Genomic DNA, 17,097 nt, shown 5'->3' with positions numbered 1-17,097 from the left:
CCAATATGACTTTCACATTGACCTTGAAAATCGAATCAGGATCACTACACACCTTTACAAAAAAGCTCTGTATATGTGAAGTATGAGCCAAATATGGTCAATTGGAAAGTACATGTATATATGCTCTGAAAATGTATTTTTGCGTGGTCTAATATGACCTTGACCTACAAACTTTGTTCAAGGTCACTGCACACCTTTAACCATAGACAGTGAAGTATGAGCCAGATTGGATTCAAGGGGAAGAAGATAGGCCCCAGACAAGGGTTTTATATATACTGTAGAAGCAGAAATATTCGTTGCATGCACACAAATGATACAACTCTATTTCCAAGGGGCTAAATATGAACCCAAGTCTGTGAGAATTATAACAGCTTTATTGCTCTTCTTGCATTTTTTAAAACAGGACAGAAACATTTTGGCACAATCTGCTTTGTCTATTTGGACAAAATACATATTACATAATACTGCAAGTTACAAAATAAAAATTTACTTTGTATCAAAAGGAAAACAGTTTAATATCTACTTACAAAAAAATGATCAAAAGTTCAACAATAAGAATAAAGAAAAACGCTTTTTGATGACCCACTATGAATATATGAAATTAAAAGTGTTGTTTACTGTTTTAACTAGTGAGAAAAAGTATCAATTATTGTAAGTATCAATTATTGCAAGAGTATGATATATAACATACTTCATACTTTATAAGTTTATAACACCACATACTTGCATGAAAATCAGGTTTAGAAACCTAAATATATAGTGCCACCTTTGATACATCAATAAACATATGAATTTTAAACTGACCTTCCTAACAAGAATATCAATTTGAATCTAACTGGTGCTAAATTGCATTGAACGCATGAAATAATCTTTACATAAATTTATATTCAAGCAAGTTAAAATGGACTTCTTTAGCCTTTCATAAAAGGAAAAAAATACTTCCTTGAAGATAAAAAAAAAACCTGACAAATAAAAATGTCAAATCAAATGTTGGCATCAGTTCATGGGACCATAAATCCCTGTACACTGATTGGACGGCTGCCTATCCAGGGATTAAGACCAAGGACTCCTGACTTGACACAAGACTGGAAGTGTTACTACCCCGCCCACTGGTGGTGCTAGAAAGGACGGTTGACTCCTGGGCCAGGCCCCTCTCAATCAGTGACCCTGCGATGCTGATATCCTCCTCCCCTGTGGTATCAAAGAGCTCCACCCAGGCACAACCACTCCAAGACCTACAGCAGACACAACAGTTCAATTACCTATAGTAAGTTAAACTATTCAACTATCCCAAATCAAACAGATGTCTGTAAAATATACATATATATTATTACAGTAGCTCGCTTCAAAGGGTCAGATCATGTCGAGTTCCCAGGCGTGGATCATCAGATCAAACGAGACGTGAAGGTTCGAGTTTGATCTGATGATCCATGCTTAATCCAGCTCTTTGGATCAAGTTACTGTTAATGTAATTGATGGGTATATGATCAATACATGTAATGCGAACTGTACAATCTATTTGGATTTTTACATCATACATGTACATGTACTAGTTAAGTACAATCAATTTCATTCTATGCTCATTAAAATGAGGTTTGGGAGTATTAATAAATAGAAATTGGATGTACATGTAAACAGGGTATTATTCCAGCAATTTGAGGTCTGTTTTATTTTTGGTATAAGAAGTATTTGAGGGTACTTGTATTACAGATTAAATTCATGCAAAATCCAGTAATAATTTTTGGGTAAATCTAATTGGGGCCTAGAGCACATTACCCTTCATTTTCTCTTCTTTTTTAGCAGAGATCAACAAAAGAAAATGTCTTGTAAGTTATAGAAATCTTCTACATGCAGTTTTTAAATCTGAAAATTGAAATGAATGATGAAAAATGGCACAAATTTAGTGAAGTACAAACCTTGATTTTATGTATGCAACGAGTGTCTTCCCATCAACCAATTTTCTGAATTGAAGCCTAAAAGAAATATTATTATGAATTTTCATGTACATGTAACTTCATGTTCATTATTGCTCATACATCAAGTATTGGTACACACAAGTGTGAGGATTTTCATTATTACTTATCAGTCTGTGTTGATTTTGTCTACCCAGATATACAATAAAACCTTCAGCAAAATGCTTTAATATTGATGATGCTGGTACAAAATCTCAAACTAACTTAAATATTGGGGCATACCATCATATCCTTTACATGGAATAAAACTTCTCTTAAAACTTTGAAAACTACGGGTACACAGTTATGGTATAACATTGTAATATCATGTCAAATTCAGCTATCTGACAACATATACCTTGCTTCCTGAGAGAAACTGTCTCTTCCCCCTACTGGTTCTATATCAACAAGAAAACACTCCAGGGCTTGGAACGGCAGGTGAAGGAACTGGGGGTCAATATTACGAATGGAGATGTCCGACACAAACTCCTTGTTACCAAAGTCAACGTAAAATACCTGTAAAACAATTTGAGTTCAATTTAGATGAAATTGTGACGATTAATTAAGGATTTTGGTTTTTTCAATTATGAAAATAAAAATAAGTCACTCTGCAATTTTTTTTAGATTTACAGGATATTTAAATCATTCATTTACAGATTCCTTCAGAAATTCCTAATCAGCTTGTTTTTACCCATATTACTATGCTGATAAAAATCAACTAGAATGAGGGCAAAACCACATGAGGAAACATGTCTTCTGTTATAACATTGAGTAATTTTTCATTACTTTAAGACAAAAGTATTGAAGCAGTGAATATAGATTATGCTTTGTAGGACTGCTTTTGACTGTACCTCTACTTTCCTGTCCCCTGAGCTGATGACTCGGGCTCTGTACCACTGGAGATCCACACTGTAGCGGGCTACCACTACTTCTCCAGGGGCATAGTCTACATAACTCCCCTCAAACTGCTTGCCACCATAGAAGTCTCTGTAAAAATACAAAGTGATAATTAGACGACATTGCATCGTTTGTCGTTTTTTACTATCAGAGAGCCATGTGTATAAGGCCATTACATCTACAGAACATTTTCAAATAGATAAGTAGTGACCCATATAAAAGAAAATTGCTACAAGCAGGAAAATGCTTTTTTTAAGTGTCCAGTGTATATCTATATAAATGTCCTATGTGTACTTACTGCAAGCTAGCCATCAGGTCCTCTAAGGTCTCCTGTTGAAAACTTCCATAACCATCTACAAACAGTCTCTGACATTAGGTATATACTTCACAAGATGATTCATTCTTGTGTATATCTTTCTCTATAATGTTTTGCTGAAACTTTTTTTTTTTCAAATAAAGCACCTTTTTTGGAATTTTATTTCTCTCACCAGATGCACTACCTTCTTTTTTAGCAGGTTCCAGAGAAGCGAGCGGCTCTTTGCCAAAAGGCAGGACAATGTAAAAGTGGGCGGGGTTAATAATGGCAGACACTTCACAGGCTATCCAGGTCCCTGGGTCCGGGAGTCCATCCTGGTAATACTCCTCCATAACATCACCGTACACATAGTCCACATCCGCTGTCAAAGCACCTGTAACAGTGATTGTTTCATGCAATGTCTGAGGGCCACGGCATTTCAACATATGATGAGGCTTCCTTATCTTACTGTACATTGACTACCAGTGGAGCTAGGATTTCACATTTTCAATGTTATTTCCTCATTCTTTTCATATATCTCCCCCCCCCCCAAAAAAAAAGAAAGAATGTAAGTACTTCAATCTCAATCTGTACCTTCTGGGACAATTATATGTCTGTATGGACATCTGTCTCCACTCCAACACCTGTTTTTCTGGTAAAATCTGCAAATCTTCTGGTCGTCTTGCCCCTCTATCAACAAAAGAAATGTTTGGTTAATAAACATGGTTCTATTTGTAAATGTCATTTCAAACATCTGAAGGAAAGACACAATATGAGGCCCATGGGCTACATCGCTCACCTGAGGAACAATAGGTATGATAAAATCAGCTTAATGGTGTCATAATACAAACTATCTGGACAATGTACAATAATACATGTAGATCCTGTATAAATAAAATCCATTTTCCCCCTGGATATTCTTATGTTTATAATCATTAGTCCCTTTTCTAACAGGATGATTTTATAGTCATATCACAATTTCAATTTTCAATTTCTTTATTTACCAATTAAGGGCCCTCAAGGGGCAACATGAAGAATGTTGAGTACTGCAGTTCTCAAAAAGATCCTTAACAATTGTTTATATATGGGATATAAAGCTATATCAAACTCTGAACCTTCCTGTGAGGCCGAAGAATTGTCCTGGAGCCAAAGTCTAAACAATTATAAAGAATCATCTGGCTGATAAGTTTCTGAGAAGAAGATTTTTAAAGATTTACTCTATATATTCCTATGTAAAACTTCGCCCCCCCCCCCAATTGTGCCCCACCCTACCCCCAGGGATCATGATTTTTCACAACTTTGAATCTACATTACCTGAGGATGTTTCCACACAAGTTTCAGCTTTCCTGGCTGATTAGTTTCTGAGAAGAAGATTTTTAAAGATTTACTCTATATATTCCTATGTAAAACTTTGCCCCCCCCCCCAATTGTGCCCCACCCTACCCCTGGGGGTCATGATTTTCACAACTTTGAATATACACTACCTGAGGATGCTTCCACATAAGTTTAAGCTTTCCTGGCTTTATGGTTCTTGAGAAGAAGATTTTTGAAAATTCCTCAACATTTTTCATTTATTTCTAATTATCTCCCCTTGAAAAAGGGTGTCACCCTTAATTTTCACAACTTTGAATCTTCTTTGCCCAAGGATGATTTGTGCCAAGTTTGGTTGAAATTGGCCCAGTATTTGTTGAGAAGATGCTGCCAATGTGAAAAGTTTACGGACAGACGGACGGCAGACAAAATGTGCTCAGAAAAGCTCACTTGAGCTTTCAGCTCAGGTGAGCTAAAAACTATAAATTTTCCTGATTGTAACAAATTAATTCACAACAGCATCAGCTTCTTTTAAGTCAAAAGGCATTGATCAAGTCAATGATGTCTTTTGACTTAAAAGAAGCTATCAAGACTGCTTCTGTCCCAGCCTCAGGAATACTTTGTGTAAAATTTATACTAATGACTGTTATCATTGACGAGTCTGGTTCTCTTAGAGCCGTACTTACTGTAGCTTACAGTAGCCACTCCTGCATCATTCAGAGCTTTTCCTACTTAGCATATGGTAGCCACTCCTGCATTATTCAGAGCTGTACTTACTGCAGCCTACGATAGTCACTACTGCATCATTCTGAGCTGTACTTACTATAACCTACTGTAGCCACTCCTGCATCATCCACATCCACTTTGTAGGAGTTTCGTGCATCCATGTAATCCTCCATCATGGGGTTCCAGTCTTTCATCTGATCAGGGGAAGTCACTGCATAAAAATATCATAGATATACATGTACACTAATATGCCATTCAACAAAGACACCATACATTAAAGTACACTATATTAATATATATCTGACAGGTGATATTTTGTTACTGTGTACTTTATAATTATACAGGCACTTAATCATATTTTTTTTTTTTTTACAACTTGTCTAAATGCTGACATTGAAGATTATCAGTAACTGTTCTTCTAAAATTTATCTCACAAAAAATGAAACACAAGGACAAGACATAATATGTATCATTTGTGAAAGTATGATGTGACTTGGGAGTAAAATAGATTTTGAAATCCCTATAGCGTTTTCTCTGTACTTACTATAATAACACTGCGACAAACCAATAGAGATCTGCTATCTCTAGGTGTTAGGCACTACCGTCACTTTACTGAAGAAAATACAACTAAATACAATGGTCAACAACTCACTGATACAAGTGGGGGTCTGCACTCATCAAAGACCAGTAACAGAAAAAACAGATGCGATGTATATGTTTACATGCATGGTAGACAGTCAAGGCAGCACCTAGACAATTTTTTACCTAGCGTCACTAGGACCACTACACTATGTTCATTTCAAATATCCTGCTATGTGTAGTATGCGCTGTTTATATTTCACCTGTTTGTTGAAGACTGTTGGGTGGTTCTTTGGAAGAGTTCTCCGTGGCACATAGCCTGGCCAGTCCTAGTCTGATGAGGTCCATGTTCACACAAACATCCTCCTCTTCTTTTGTGTTGTCAACCAAAAGCACTTGCAAAGGATCCATCTTCGCTACTTCATTTGGATGTCTAAACAAAAATCCAAAGTTAATGTACGATAACAGATTCTAAGTTAGGTAATTGTGAAAAGATGAGGTATACTGTATACAGAGCTATTTTCTTCCCGAGTTATTTTCGCCCTTCTTGATTTTCAAACCGTTTTGTCCCTTCTTGATTTTGCCCAGACATAGTTGTGTTAAAAGAAATATATGTTAAGACATTAGAATTCGCCCAGTCTTAAATTCGCCCATTGACAACGAGGGCGAAAGGGGCGAAAATAAAACGAGGGCGAATATTTCCCTGTATACAGTATTTGGACAATACTGACTTACTTTTCAAGCATCATTTGAATATTCCCATCCACAATAATCATACTCATGGCAGAATCAAATCCTGTTAAAGAGATGAACTTTTCAGTGGCCTTGTCTGTCCACTTGACCTCCTTTTTAGGAGAGCCCCTGGCGACACTAGGCTGGATGTAGGCCAGACAGACATGCAGGGCCAATCCTGGAAGATCTGCGTACTGGGGAGGCAGGGGGAACACTCGCCTCTTGGGAACCACTTCATGATTACCAAAGTCTAAGTAAAACACTGACACCTTCCCAACGTTTTCTGAACTAGGATCTTTACTTCCAGAGCCTTTAGTGGGTGATGCCAACTCAAGCCCCATAACAAGTCCTCTGTAATACTGGTTATCGTAGGAAAACAGCACACAGCACAAATCTCCCACTGATGGTTTGTATGATTTGCTCATCTTCTGCAGCTGTTTCTTTGATGTTTCCTCCATTGTCTTATTCAAGCTAATGTGCATATGATCAATAGTTTTTGCAGACACCTCGGACACGAGGTGAACATAGAAATTAGACGGAGATTCTACATGAGACAGCATGACTTTCAGACCCGGGATGTCCACATCAATGTTGGTCGGTAGATTGACAGATTTGTCTTCAGCGTAATGAAGGCTCTCCGTCTCTGAGGATCGAACAGACACTAAGTCTTCAGCCACATTCTTGATCTTGATCTCCGTGATGTTCTGAACACAATTGTGGTTTTCCACTCCCTGCTCGGAGGCAGTATCTAGTGACTTCTCAATGTTAAGGTTATTGTGTATTCCATGGCCTTTAACCGGAGTGGAACAAACAGGTCGGGTTGAATCAGTGAGAGTATCATCCTCTGTCTGTACTTTGTCATCACATTTCCTTATCTTTGATCTAGGGCTGTCTTTAGCACTCTTTGTCTTCACACTTTTTGATTTTGAACTGTCTTTTACGCCTCTTGACTCCGTTTTTGTGTGTTTTACGCCCGTAGACCTGCCATCCTTCTCTCTCTGCTTGGCCTCTCTTTTGTCTTTCTCCTCCAAGGCTTTCCTCTCCCTCTCCTCCCTGGTGGTAGACTTAGGAAGTCGTGGAAGGCTGTGTAGGCTGTCAGACAGGGTCTCCATGCTACTACCCAGGTTCACTGTGGACTGACTCTGAATTGATCCCTTGCGGTCTATGTTTTGTGCCTTTTCCTCTACCTGGCCAGCCAGTGCTGGACTCCTGGCCACTTGATCAGCTGGTTCTTTCTGACATTGAAGAGTATAAAGTAACTGTAGCTGCTCCTCTACTGTTACTGACTTGGCTAATCCCTGTAACAGTCAATTTGAATATACTTTTACCACAAGCATTTTCTTTTCATAAATATTCATAACAAAGACACCTCCAAAATAATTGGTTATTAAATGCAAAACCCAATTAAACAAGCATTCTGGGAGTATTGCATAAGCAATACACGTCCCCTACCGGTTTGTGGAAATTGTGAAAACAATGCACTGTTATGCAGAATATCGAACCCGAACATTAAAAAATTTGAATATAAAAAATTAATTTTCTCGAAAAAATGTCAACCAGACACTACAAAAGTGTAAACTTGATCTGTAGTTTGACATTTTGAAGCTGTTCAGCAAATTTTATGTTATTCCTCAAACGCATAAAAAAAAAAGAGTGGAAAACTTTAAGTGGGACAGACAGACGGACGGACGGACAGACGGATGCAGAGGAAAGCTATAGTCCCCTCCGGTGAAAACCGGTAGGGGACTAATAATTATCAGAATAAAGTCACATGATGAAAATAAACATAAATCTTCAGAAAGCTTTAACACGATGATTACATTAATTATAATAAATAATCAAACATAAAAACAGTAAAGTTATGCAAAGTTTTAATCATCTCATCTAGTAGTTCTAAAATAGAAAAGATGGAACCATAAGGAAACTGACAAAGAAGAGGAGAACACTTCACCGTTTTCCTGACCCACCTTTTCTATGAGGTACTCGTGGATACTTATTTGTTTTGGTCCGGGCTGCATAACAATATTTCCATCTTTAATAACTTGTTCAGGGATGTTAAAGAAGAGACCCACAATGGAGGGCAGATCTGGTTTGGTGGAGACATGATACGGCATACAGTTAAAGTGTCTCCCTGAAACAATCTGTGTAAATAGCATGATCTGATCCTCCGTCCATATTCCATACTTATTGTTAGGAGCCACCTAAAATGAATTACCATAAGTTATTATGATTCTTCATCATAACAATGGGAGACAAAAAAAAAGACAGTACCATCTTGGCAAGGTTAATAATTTAATATGCATTGTTTATAAATGTTCACAAACATGCCTATAGTTGAAAAGATAATATCCACTTTGCTTTGCTTTAATTAATGGCTTTCAAGTCTGTCATTCGGATCTAAAAGTGATTAGTTCAAAAGTATTGAGGACGGCTACAGCTGTAGACCAAGAGCATACCTCCAGACCTCTAAGAATTGAGACTCCTAAAACTTAATCTGATATAAGCTTTTCTTGAAATGGAGACTAATTAATTCTATTTAGTTTGATCAAAAGGATTCCCTTTACATACCCAAGATCGCGATTCCCTTTACATACCTGAGATAGTGCACACAGAATTCCCTGGGCAGGTAGACTGGCATACTTCTGTGGTAACTTTCTAAGATGGGAGGGTTTTCTGGATTCACCATTACCATAATCCAAGAAAAGGACTTCTACCGAGATATCTTTTCCTATAGAAAATGACACAATAGCCACATAATAATTAAATAAATCTGTCAACTGGGGTAAACAAATGAAAGACATGAAATCTCTGACACCATATGCAAACTAGAACATTGAACCATAACTGGTTAATAATGATTGACTTTCCATGATCACCAGGGCTGCATTTTACGAAAGCACATAAGACTTTATACGACCAAATTAATAAATGCTTATTAATCACAAACTAATCAATACTTCAATTTATTGGCTGTAAAATATAATTATAGAAATCCAATTAACGAAAATTAATGTTTTATATAAATGTTGCTCCATAAGACTGAAAATATTTACGACTTTTTCATAAATTCTTTTGTAAAACGCAGCCCAGGTTCGATGACAAAAGACTATGTAATGTTGTCAAAACTGCTATGAAGCTAATCTGGAGTTTGGAAAACTTACGGATTACCAGCATGTTTATGACAAAAATATTACACACACCAGGGCACAAATAATACTGTGGTTTCATTAATTTTCAAGGCTATCAATTTTCGTGGATAAAGTAAAAATCACAGTTTCAAGGATACGTAAATTTGTGGTTGATGATACAAAAGGTTAGTAGCAGTAGATGTTGTATTTCAATGAACATGTAAATTCGTGGATCAACTTAACGAAATCCACGAAAATTGGTATTCAACGAATATTGATGAAACCACAGTACTTGAGTAATTTGCAAATTGTGCAATGCTCTTTGAACGAGAGATATTTGTGAAACCCTTCGAGTCCCTTGGACATACATTACATGGTTCAAAGCCTTTAATATGGGCAGTATTCATGGAAATGAAATTGAACTTTTGAACTAAAATTCAATAGCGAACATCTACTGGTACTAACTGAGATGCATCAACCTATTAAGCATGATGTGTCTAAGCTAAAAAGATTAAGAATTATGGGTCACACAAATCTTCTACATCACATCTTTAGCAAAAACATGTTTTTTATGATACATGTATATGTGGTAGAGTCAGGTATATGGCATTCCTACTAGCTCTGGCTAGTGGGTTAACCCTTTAGCTCGATCGGTAGAGTGCTGGACTGGCATGCCAAAGGACCCAGGTTCAAACCCCAGCGGAGGCAATAAGTGTCTCTGTTACATTTGGCGCCCACATTGGGACCTGGGAATTCTCTGGCGGGTGAAAGAGATTGTCTATAGTACTTCGCCCCAAAGGTGCTGGCACTCCAGGAGAGTCGGGACGCCTCTTTCCTTGGAGGGGGACAATGTGGTAGAGTCAGGTAAATGGCATTCCTACTAGCTCTGGCTAGTGGGTTAACCCTTTAGCTCGATCGGTAGAGTGCTGGACTGGCATGCCAAAGGACCCAGGTTCAAACCCCAGCGGAGGCAATAAGTGTCTCTGTTACATTTGGCGCCCACATTGGGACCTGGGAATTCTCTGGCGGGTGAAAGAGATTGTCTATAGTACTTCGCCCCAAAGGTGCTGGCACTCCAGGAGAGTCGGGACGCCTCTTTCCTTGGAGGGGGACAATGTGGTAGAGTCAGGTAAATGGCATTCCTACTAGCTCTGGCTAGTGGGTTAACCCTTTAGCTCGATCGGTAGAGTGCTGGACTGGCGTGCCAGAGGACCCGGGTTCAAACCCCCAGCAGAGGTATAAAGTGTCTCTGTTACATATATCAGTAATAATTTGTTCAATTTTTGCAGAGATAATGTACGGAAACAAATAATTGAAATTCTTCTAAGCACTGTCAAAAATTGCTCAATCTTACCCAAAACATAACTTGACCTAGATATGATTATAACCTGTTTACCAAATTTCATCTCAGTATTCGTAATCCCTGGGAAGAAAATGAACGGAAACGGCAAACAATTAGAATTTTTCTAAATCCACGGGGCATAACTCTGTCAAAAATTGCTTGATCATACTCAAAACAGAACTTGTACAAGATATTCTTATGATGAATCTGTATACTAAATTTCCTTTCAGTATGTGCAACTTTTGCAAAGAAAATGAACAAAAACTGTTTGTGGACCGATCAACAGACAGCAGTAGAGCAATATGCCATCCCTTCTTCAATGGTGGGCATAAATAGATTGAACCATTTTAACAAGAGCTTGGACTTTGGGTAGTTGTGTAAAACAGCACTGTGACATAAGCCTGTCTATTTCATTGCAGGCTACTCAGCCATGGCTCTTTGAAATCAACCAGATTTGTCTGGCTTTTGAGCTGAGACTATGCAATTGGTGCATATTTCACTTGAACTGCGTCATTTTTAACTTGTTCTGACGCAAAAAATAGATAGCCACATCCTACAGAAAGTCCAAGGTCTTGTTAAAATGGTTCTATAATGAAATCACTATGGCCATGTTGTAACATATTGACAAATTGAATAAATTTGAAATTTTCATTGAGTTGCAATGTATTGTGATATGAATCATATCACATCTCAAGTGTCGTGATATAAGTTCAGTATTGTTCCAGCCCTAGTACAGGATTATTCTCACTAATTTTATTTCGATCCAATCATGTTTGTAAAAAGGTTTTCCAAATCATTGTCTATACAAAATAAAATTTAATTACAAATTTATAACATATATCATTGAAATTAGACCTTAGCTTAATTTTCACACTGACAATGAAGATGAATGCGACAAAAGTAAAACAAATTTTCCCAGATTGTAATCATGTACGTATAACCTTTTCATCAAACCACTAACCATTTGGGAAATAACTTGTTTTTAAATTTAATTTCATGTTTACCTTTTGAAGAAAGTTCTACTACTTTAGCTCTATAAAAATTGCCATCTTTAGAAAACTGTGCCAAACAAAGTATTCCTTCTGTGGGTGAAATTATAGGCTCTAAATCTGTCACTGTTCTGAAAGCAGAATCACCAGAAAATATTTAAAGTACAAGTATTTTTGTTTCAGACATTTCCATATCAGATAAAGTAGAACATGTTTATATTTAAATGCAGGAGATGTTTAGATTTATTTCAAATTAAATTTATTTGTCATGAGTTATAAATAACATGATATTAAAAAATGATGTAAAAAAGTGCATAACACAGCTATTAATCTTAAATCTACACTATCACTAGAGCTTACCTTAGATCATTCATCATTTCTTCCAAGTCTGTGGTGAATTTCTGCACATAAAACATCCAGGGACTGTTGGCTTCACTCACAATGACACTGTGTATCTTACTGTTCTCCAACACCTCACAACGCAGACCAGGCCCCTTCCCATAGTCATCTTTTTCTGCAATGTTTGATGTTTGGTCATCATTCTTAATAAGACCTCCAAGATTGTCAGTATTCTTAGATGAAGATTGTTCGGTTGCAGTTTCTACAAGATCATTTGTTTCAACACTGTCTTTTACTACACAAAATGATTGCTGTTTGTTGGAGTCAGTTCCTGTTTTGCCTTCCACACATTTCACACTGTCACCAGAATCAGTCACTGCACCTTTCAAGACTTGACTATTCTTTGTTTCTTGCTTTGCTAATAGTTGGTCATCTTGCCCTGTTTCATCATTTGTTTCACTAAATGCTTTGCAATCTTGCTGATTCAAATTGTTTTCCACTAACACATCCTTTACATATTTAGAAGAAGCCTGTTCCTTACAATCTGAATGGACAACTAATTCTTTGGTCTCTTTCATAGGATCTTTAACTTCTGTTTCACTTTTATATCCTATTTCCTTGCATTCAAATGGAACAGCCTCATTTTCATAAGTAACTGCCTCATTTTGAATCTGTTTCTCCTCGTTATTTTGAGTGCCTGTCTTACTGTCAGTATGTTTTGTTTCTGACACAATGTCTGCGTCATCTCTTGATGTATTTCTGCTTTTCTGTAATTTCTCTCTTCCTTTTGCATTTTTCTTCCTCTCTTGTTTTTCTTAAAAAGAAATATTCTCTGTTTACATCATTTCATTTATAACAAGGCAAGTGAAATTAAATATTTCAAAAAATTAAAAATTCATTATAACAACAATTCTTTAAAGACCTTATACCATTGTTAAGCTTCATGTTATCCTCATTAGCTTGCTGAATGACCCCCCTCAGAAAGCGCTTAGCCACATCAATGTCCAGCTTTGGCTGACAGGAATTTCCAAATCCTACATAAGAGTGACAATCCTTGGACAGGGAAAGGCTGTTATTCTCTAAAGACTGCAAAAAAGGAAAGGAACAATGTATTCAAAGCATCTGAATATCATTAAAAAATAAACATATTTACAAATATATCACCATTAGCATGATTAAGAATAAATTCCTAAATGCAAGTACAATTAGAATATGAGCAAGGGCAAGAAAAATGAGAGGACAAGTTTTGAAGAGCTCTCTTCACATTTTCAACCAAAGCACAAACATTACTTATATTTCAATACAGTTACCATCTATTTTATTATCCTGCAACTAAGGTTCACAACTGATCAGATGAAACCATGACATCAAAGTGTAAATATTTAGGGAATCAGGAATCATTCAAAATTAATTCCTAGTGTTATCACAGACAATGACATTTGAAAATATTCCCATATAGACGGCATCACAACACATTTGAACAATGAATACATGCACTTAGATATATTCATTTGAGACACTGAACTTTGCTTTGGTTTCTTTGGTAACTTATTTGGCTTCTGGATGGAACAATTGCAAGATAAAAAGAGGTTAATATACAAGACTGAATTTTTAAGACAAAATTTACCTGTGTTGATGGCTCTGTTAAAATAGCTTGGCTTAGCTGAATACCTGTTATAAAAAAAAAGATATGATATTTAGCATTTGCAAATCAGATTTATTTTAATTATATTTCATTTTCTAACAAACTTTTCTAGTAGTCTCATGGTGAAAATAAGGAAAGTCTCAAAGCAAGTAGAACAATCCAGACTCTACTTTAATTTGTTTGATGACAAAAACTAGCTATTTACATGTAGTACACTATATATACCACTATCACAAAAGTATCAAATGATAACAAGCAGGTACCTTCTTTTTTAGAACTTTTCTTGCTGTGCTCCTTTTCTAGATTCTTAATTTTACCCTCTGCAGATTGGATTTCTTCCACTTTTATAGCTTTTTGTTCTAAAATACAACTTTCTTGTTCTGGATGGATATTATGGATGATCTCTATATTTTCCTGGTCCTTCTTCACCACAGTTTCTTGTACCTGCATTTTCTGTTGCTCTTGGGATTGTTTTTCTTTTGTTGATTCTTCTGTGCGATTCTCCTCATCCACGCCCCCTTGTACTGGCCTCAATACACTGAGTACACCTTTTACTGCACTAGGTTTGTTTGTTTGCTTGTTCAAGTTCACATCTTCACAAACCAAGACCGAGCTTTGGACAATGTTGCATTTAGAGTCTGCATTTGTTCTTAACTTGATGTCAGAGTTTCTGTTTTCACAATCTAGAGTATTCACATTGACAACTGTAGCTGCAACACTAAATGAATCTGGCTTGGCCGATTGACATTGGTCACGATCTCTATCACCACAAGGGTCTACTGTAGTACACAGAAAATTACTGGCCCTAGAATTTGAGAGACTTTGGTTATCTTTTGTTGAATCATGGCGACTGTCCGTGGAAGATGAGCGAAGATCCCTGGTTGTGTTTGCCCCTGCTGTAGCACCCAACTCAGTATCCTCGGTTCCCTCACTAAAACTGTCATCATCTCCCTTTGCGATGCTTCCACCATCTGTGAGAATGTTAAACAATAATGTTTATACATGACTTTTAACTTTTATAGTTTTTTAGGAACCCAATTCATTTTCCAATTTCCTCATCATAAGAGATCACTTAGTGATAGATTGGTGCAAATTATAATCAATATCAAAATTCTCTTTTATTGGCATAAAGAAATAGAATAGTTGTTATTATCAATAGAAAATATGAGCAACACTTATTCAAGACCTTGCTTACTTATTTTTTCCTCTGCCTCTGCTGACAGCAATACAAAGGTGTTATAACACCTGTCCAGGTGCTGCATGACCTCAATATAGTAGTTATTGAAATGACCAGCATCTTTGGTGGCAAGCAATTCATCTGCTTTACTTTCAGCCTGTAAAATTTAAATCAAGAGTTAACACTGGGTTTGTCAACATCATGTTGTCATGCTAAGAGTCATTCATACACATTCTACAACTATAAAATTATTTAATTCATGGGTTGGATGGAAGTTAATAATCTTTATTAATTTGCTTTGATTATGAATAATTCATTTTAATTTCACTAAGATACTGTGGAATCAATAAACTTGGTGGGGGCCAATTTTTGTGGATTGCTCAAGTTTAACAGGTTATTGGGGACATAATCTCGTGTATTATCTTATTCCTTCAAAAGGAGATACGACTTTATAACCCTAATTCAATAATTTTTAAAGGATGTTAATTCGTGGACGAGAGGTACCTACGAATCCCACAAAAATTGAGCCACCAAGAAATCTAATGATTCCACAGTATCATGCATATATGTAATATATGTAATAATAATTTTACTTCAGGATTGAAAAGCATATAAATTAAAGGATTGCCTAGCCAAAAGAAAAAAAATTGAATTCCTATTTAATGTGGAAAGATTGATCAACATTAATTGTTGTCTAAATTCTTAAGCCATGAAAAATCTGTAAAATCTTGTATGGACGACCTGGGAGCTATAATTCCTGGCGTGCAATAAAGTAGCTCTAGTTTTAGACTAATATTTAACTTATTTCCACACACATTCTGTGGAATTACTTACAAGTTACCACCATTACATTTCTAACTCGATTTACTACTACTGATGTCTTTGCTTTACTTATCTCAGACTTTCTATTATAGAGCAAGATTTTATACTGGTAGTTTTACCTCAGATAAATTCAGGTGGGGGTGGAGCCAAATTGATAAATGTGTGAATTAAGTCCATGGAGGGAAAACATGCTCCCTTGTGTATACACGTCTCTATACATGGGGAGTTCAAATTCTGTCAACATTTTTGTTCCAATGATATAGAAAAATTTGTAATATTGATGTATATGAACTAGAGAAAAAAAATTGTCAATCGTTGAAATTGCAACTTGTTATAACATATAAGGAACTGTAGCTCCCAGGTTGTCCATTTATATATTTTTTTTTCAGACCGGGAGTTACAGACTTGCAGCAACTTGAAAAGCAAGAAGAGTTTGTAAAAAATAAATGTGTTCAAAAATTCTTTGAATTAATATTGTCATTATACAAGTATAATGGTATAAAAGATAAAATGATTTTACCTCAGAGACAAATTCATTTAAAAATGCAACAATAACGTCTCTCTGGTCTTTGATATCCTGGATCTTCTCCTTGATTGTTTTCTTTAACTTTGCAGACATGTCTATAAATCTGAAGTGTAAACAGGTAAACATGCAGTTACTGATACACTTTAGCACTGACCATGATAAGTATGATATAGGAGTGCCAATTTAAATAAATTACAACCTTGCCTTGAAGTACAACTGAATGCACAGCTGCAGAAACACATAATGTCTCTGATGATGCTATTAAAGTCATTGATCTGATATTAAAAAACTTTCAGTCATCTATATTGCAACATATGCACGATATTTTTGACTTCAATATAATTTCATGATAAAAAATACATTAAGGAAGGATTTATAATCAGTTTCAGCACCTTTTACTAGAAGCACGTGTGACAATCGGCGGGAGATGAAAACAAATTTGGTCACGTGATGTTTTGGAAAATAAGCTAAAATAATGCGTACTACAAATATTTCGAATTATCAACGAATAGCAGAATCAAAGTACTAATAGTACCGGAAAGCATTTAGTTATATTTGTATAAAGGAAGTTGGATCATACAATTATTAGTCTTAATTTCTTATTAGTTAGATAATCTCACACAAAGAGCTTAAAACA

The 17,097-nt window shown here is 36.1% G+C and overlaps 1 protein-coding gene across 3 annotated transcripts; it reads right to left on the bottom strand.

Annotated features, from left to right (window-relative positions):
* Window positions 1-354: 354 nt before the first annotated feature.
* Window positions 355-16,942, bottom strand: LOC105338181 (tudor domain-containing protein 1). Of its 3 annotated transcripts, none has more exons than XM_066084105.1 (20): window positions 16,853-16,942; window positions 16,455-16,563; window positions 15,131-15,269; window positions 14,199-14,906; window positions 13,918-13,961; window positions 13,220-13,376; window positions 12,312-13,104; window positions 11,967-12,082; window positions 9,087-9,220; window positions 8,460-8,693; window positions 6,496-7,790; window positions 6,024-6,193; window positions 5,279-5,392; window positions 3,739-3,834; window positions 3,350-3,538; window positions 3,148-3,202; window positions 2,804-2,939; window positions 2,311-2,468; window positions 1,917-1,973; window positions 355-1,235 (listed from the first exon to the last, which is right to left on the bottom strand). In XM_066084105.1, the coding sequence occupies exons 2-20, from the start codon at window positions 16,551-16,553 to the stop codon at window positions 1,043-1,045; spliced, it is 4,887 nt and encodes a 1,628-aa protein (XP_065940177.1). In that variant the 5' UTR covers window positions 16,554-16,563; window positions 16,853-16,942; the 3' UTR covers window positions 355-1,042. The 3 variants fall into 3 exon arrangements, with proteins under 3 accessions (XP_065940177.1, XP_065940178.1, XP_065940176.1); XM_066084106.1 differs by having other exon boundaries at window positions 3,338-3,538; window positions 16,853-16,928; XM_066084104.1 differs by lacking the exon at window positions 16,853-16,942 and adding an exon at window positions 16,660-16,795 and having other exon boundaries at window positions 3,338-3,538.
* Window positions 16,943-17,097: the final 155 nt, after the last annotated feature.

The sequence above is a fragment of the Magallana gigas genome, chromosome 5, assembly GCF_963853765.1.
Source record: "Magallana gigas chromosome 5, xbMagGiga1.1, whole genome shotgun sequence".
NCBI classification, from domain to species: domain Eukaryota; kingdom Metazoa; phylum Mollusca; class Bivalvia; order Ostreida; family Ostreidae; genus Magallana; species Magallana gigas.
This window is presented reverse-complemented; position numbering and strand designations above follow the sequence as displayed.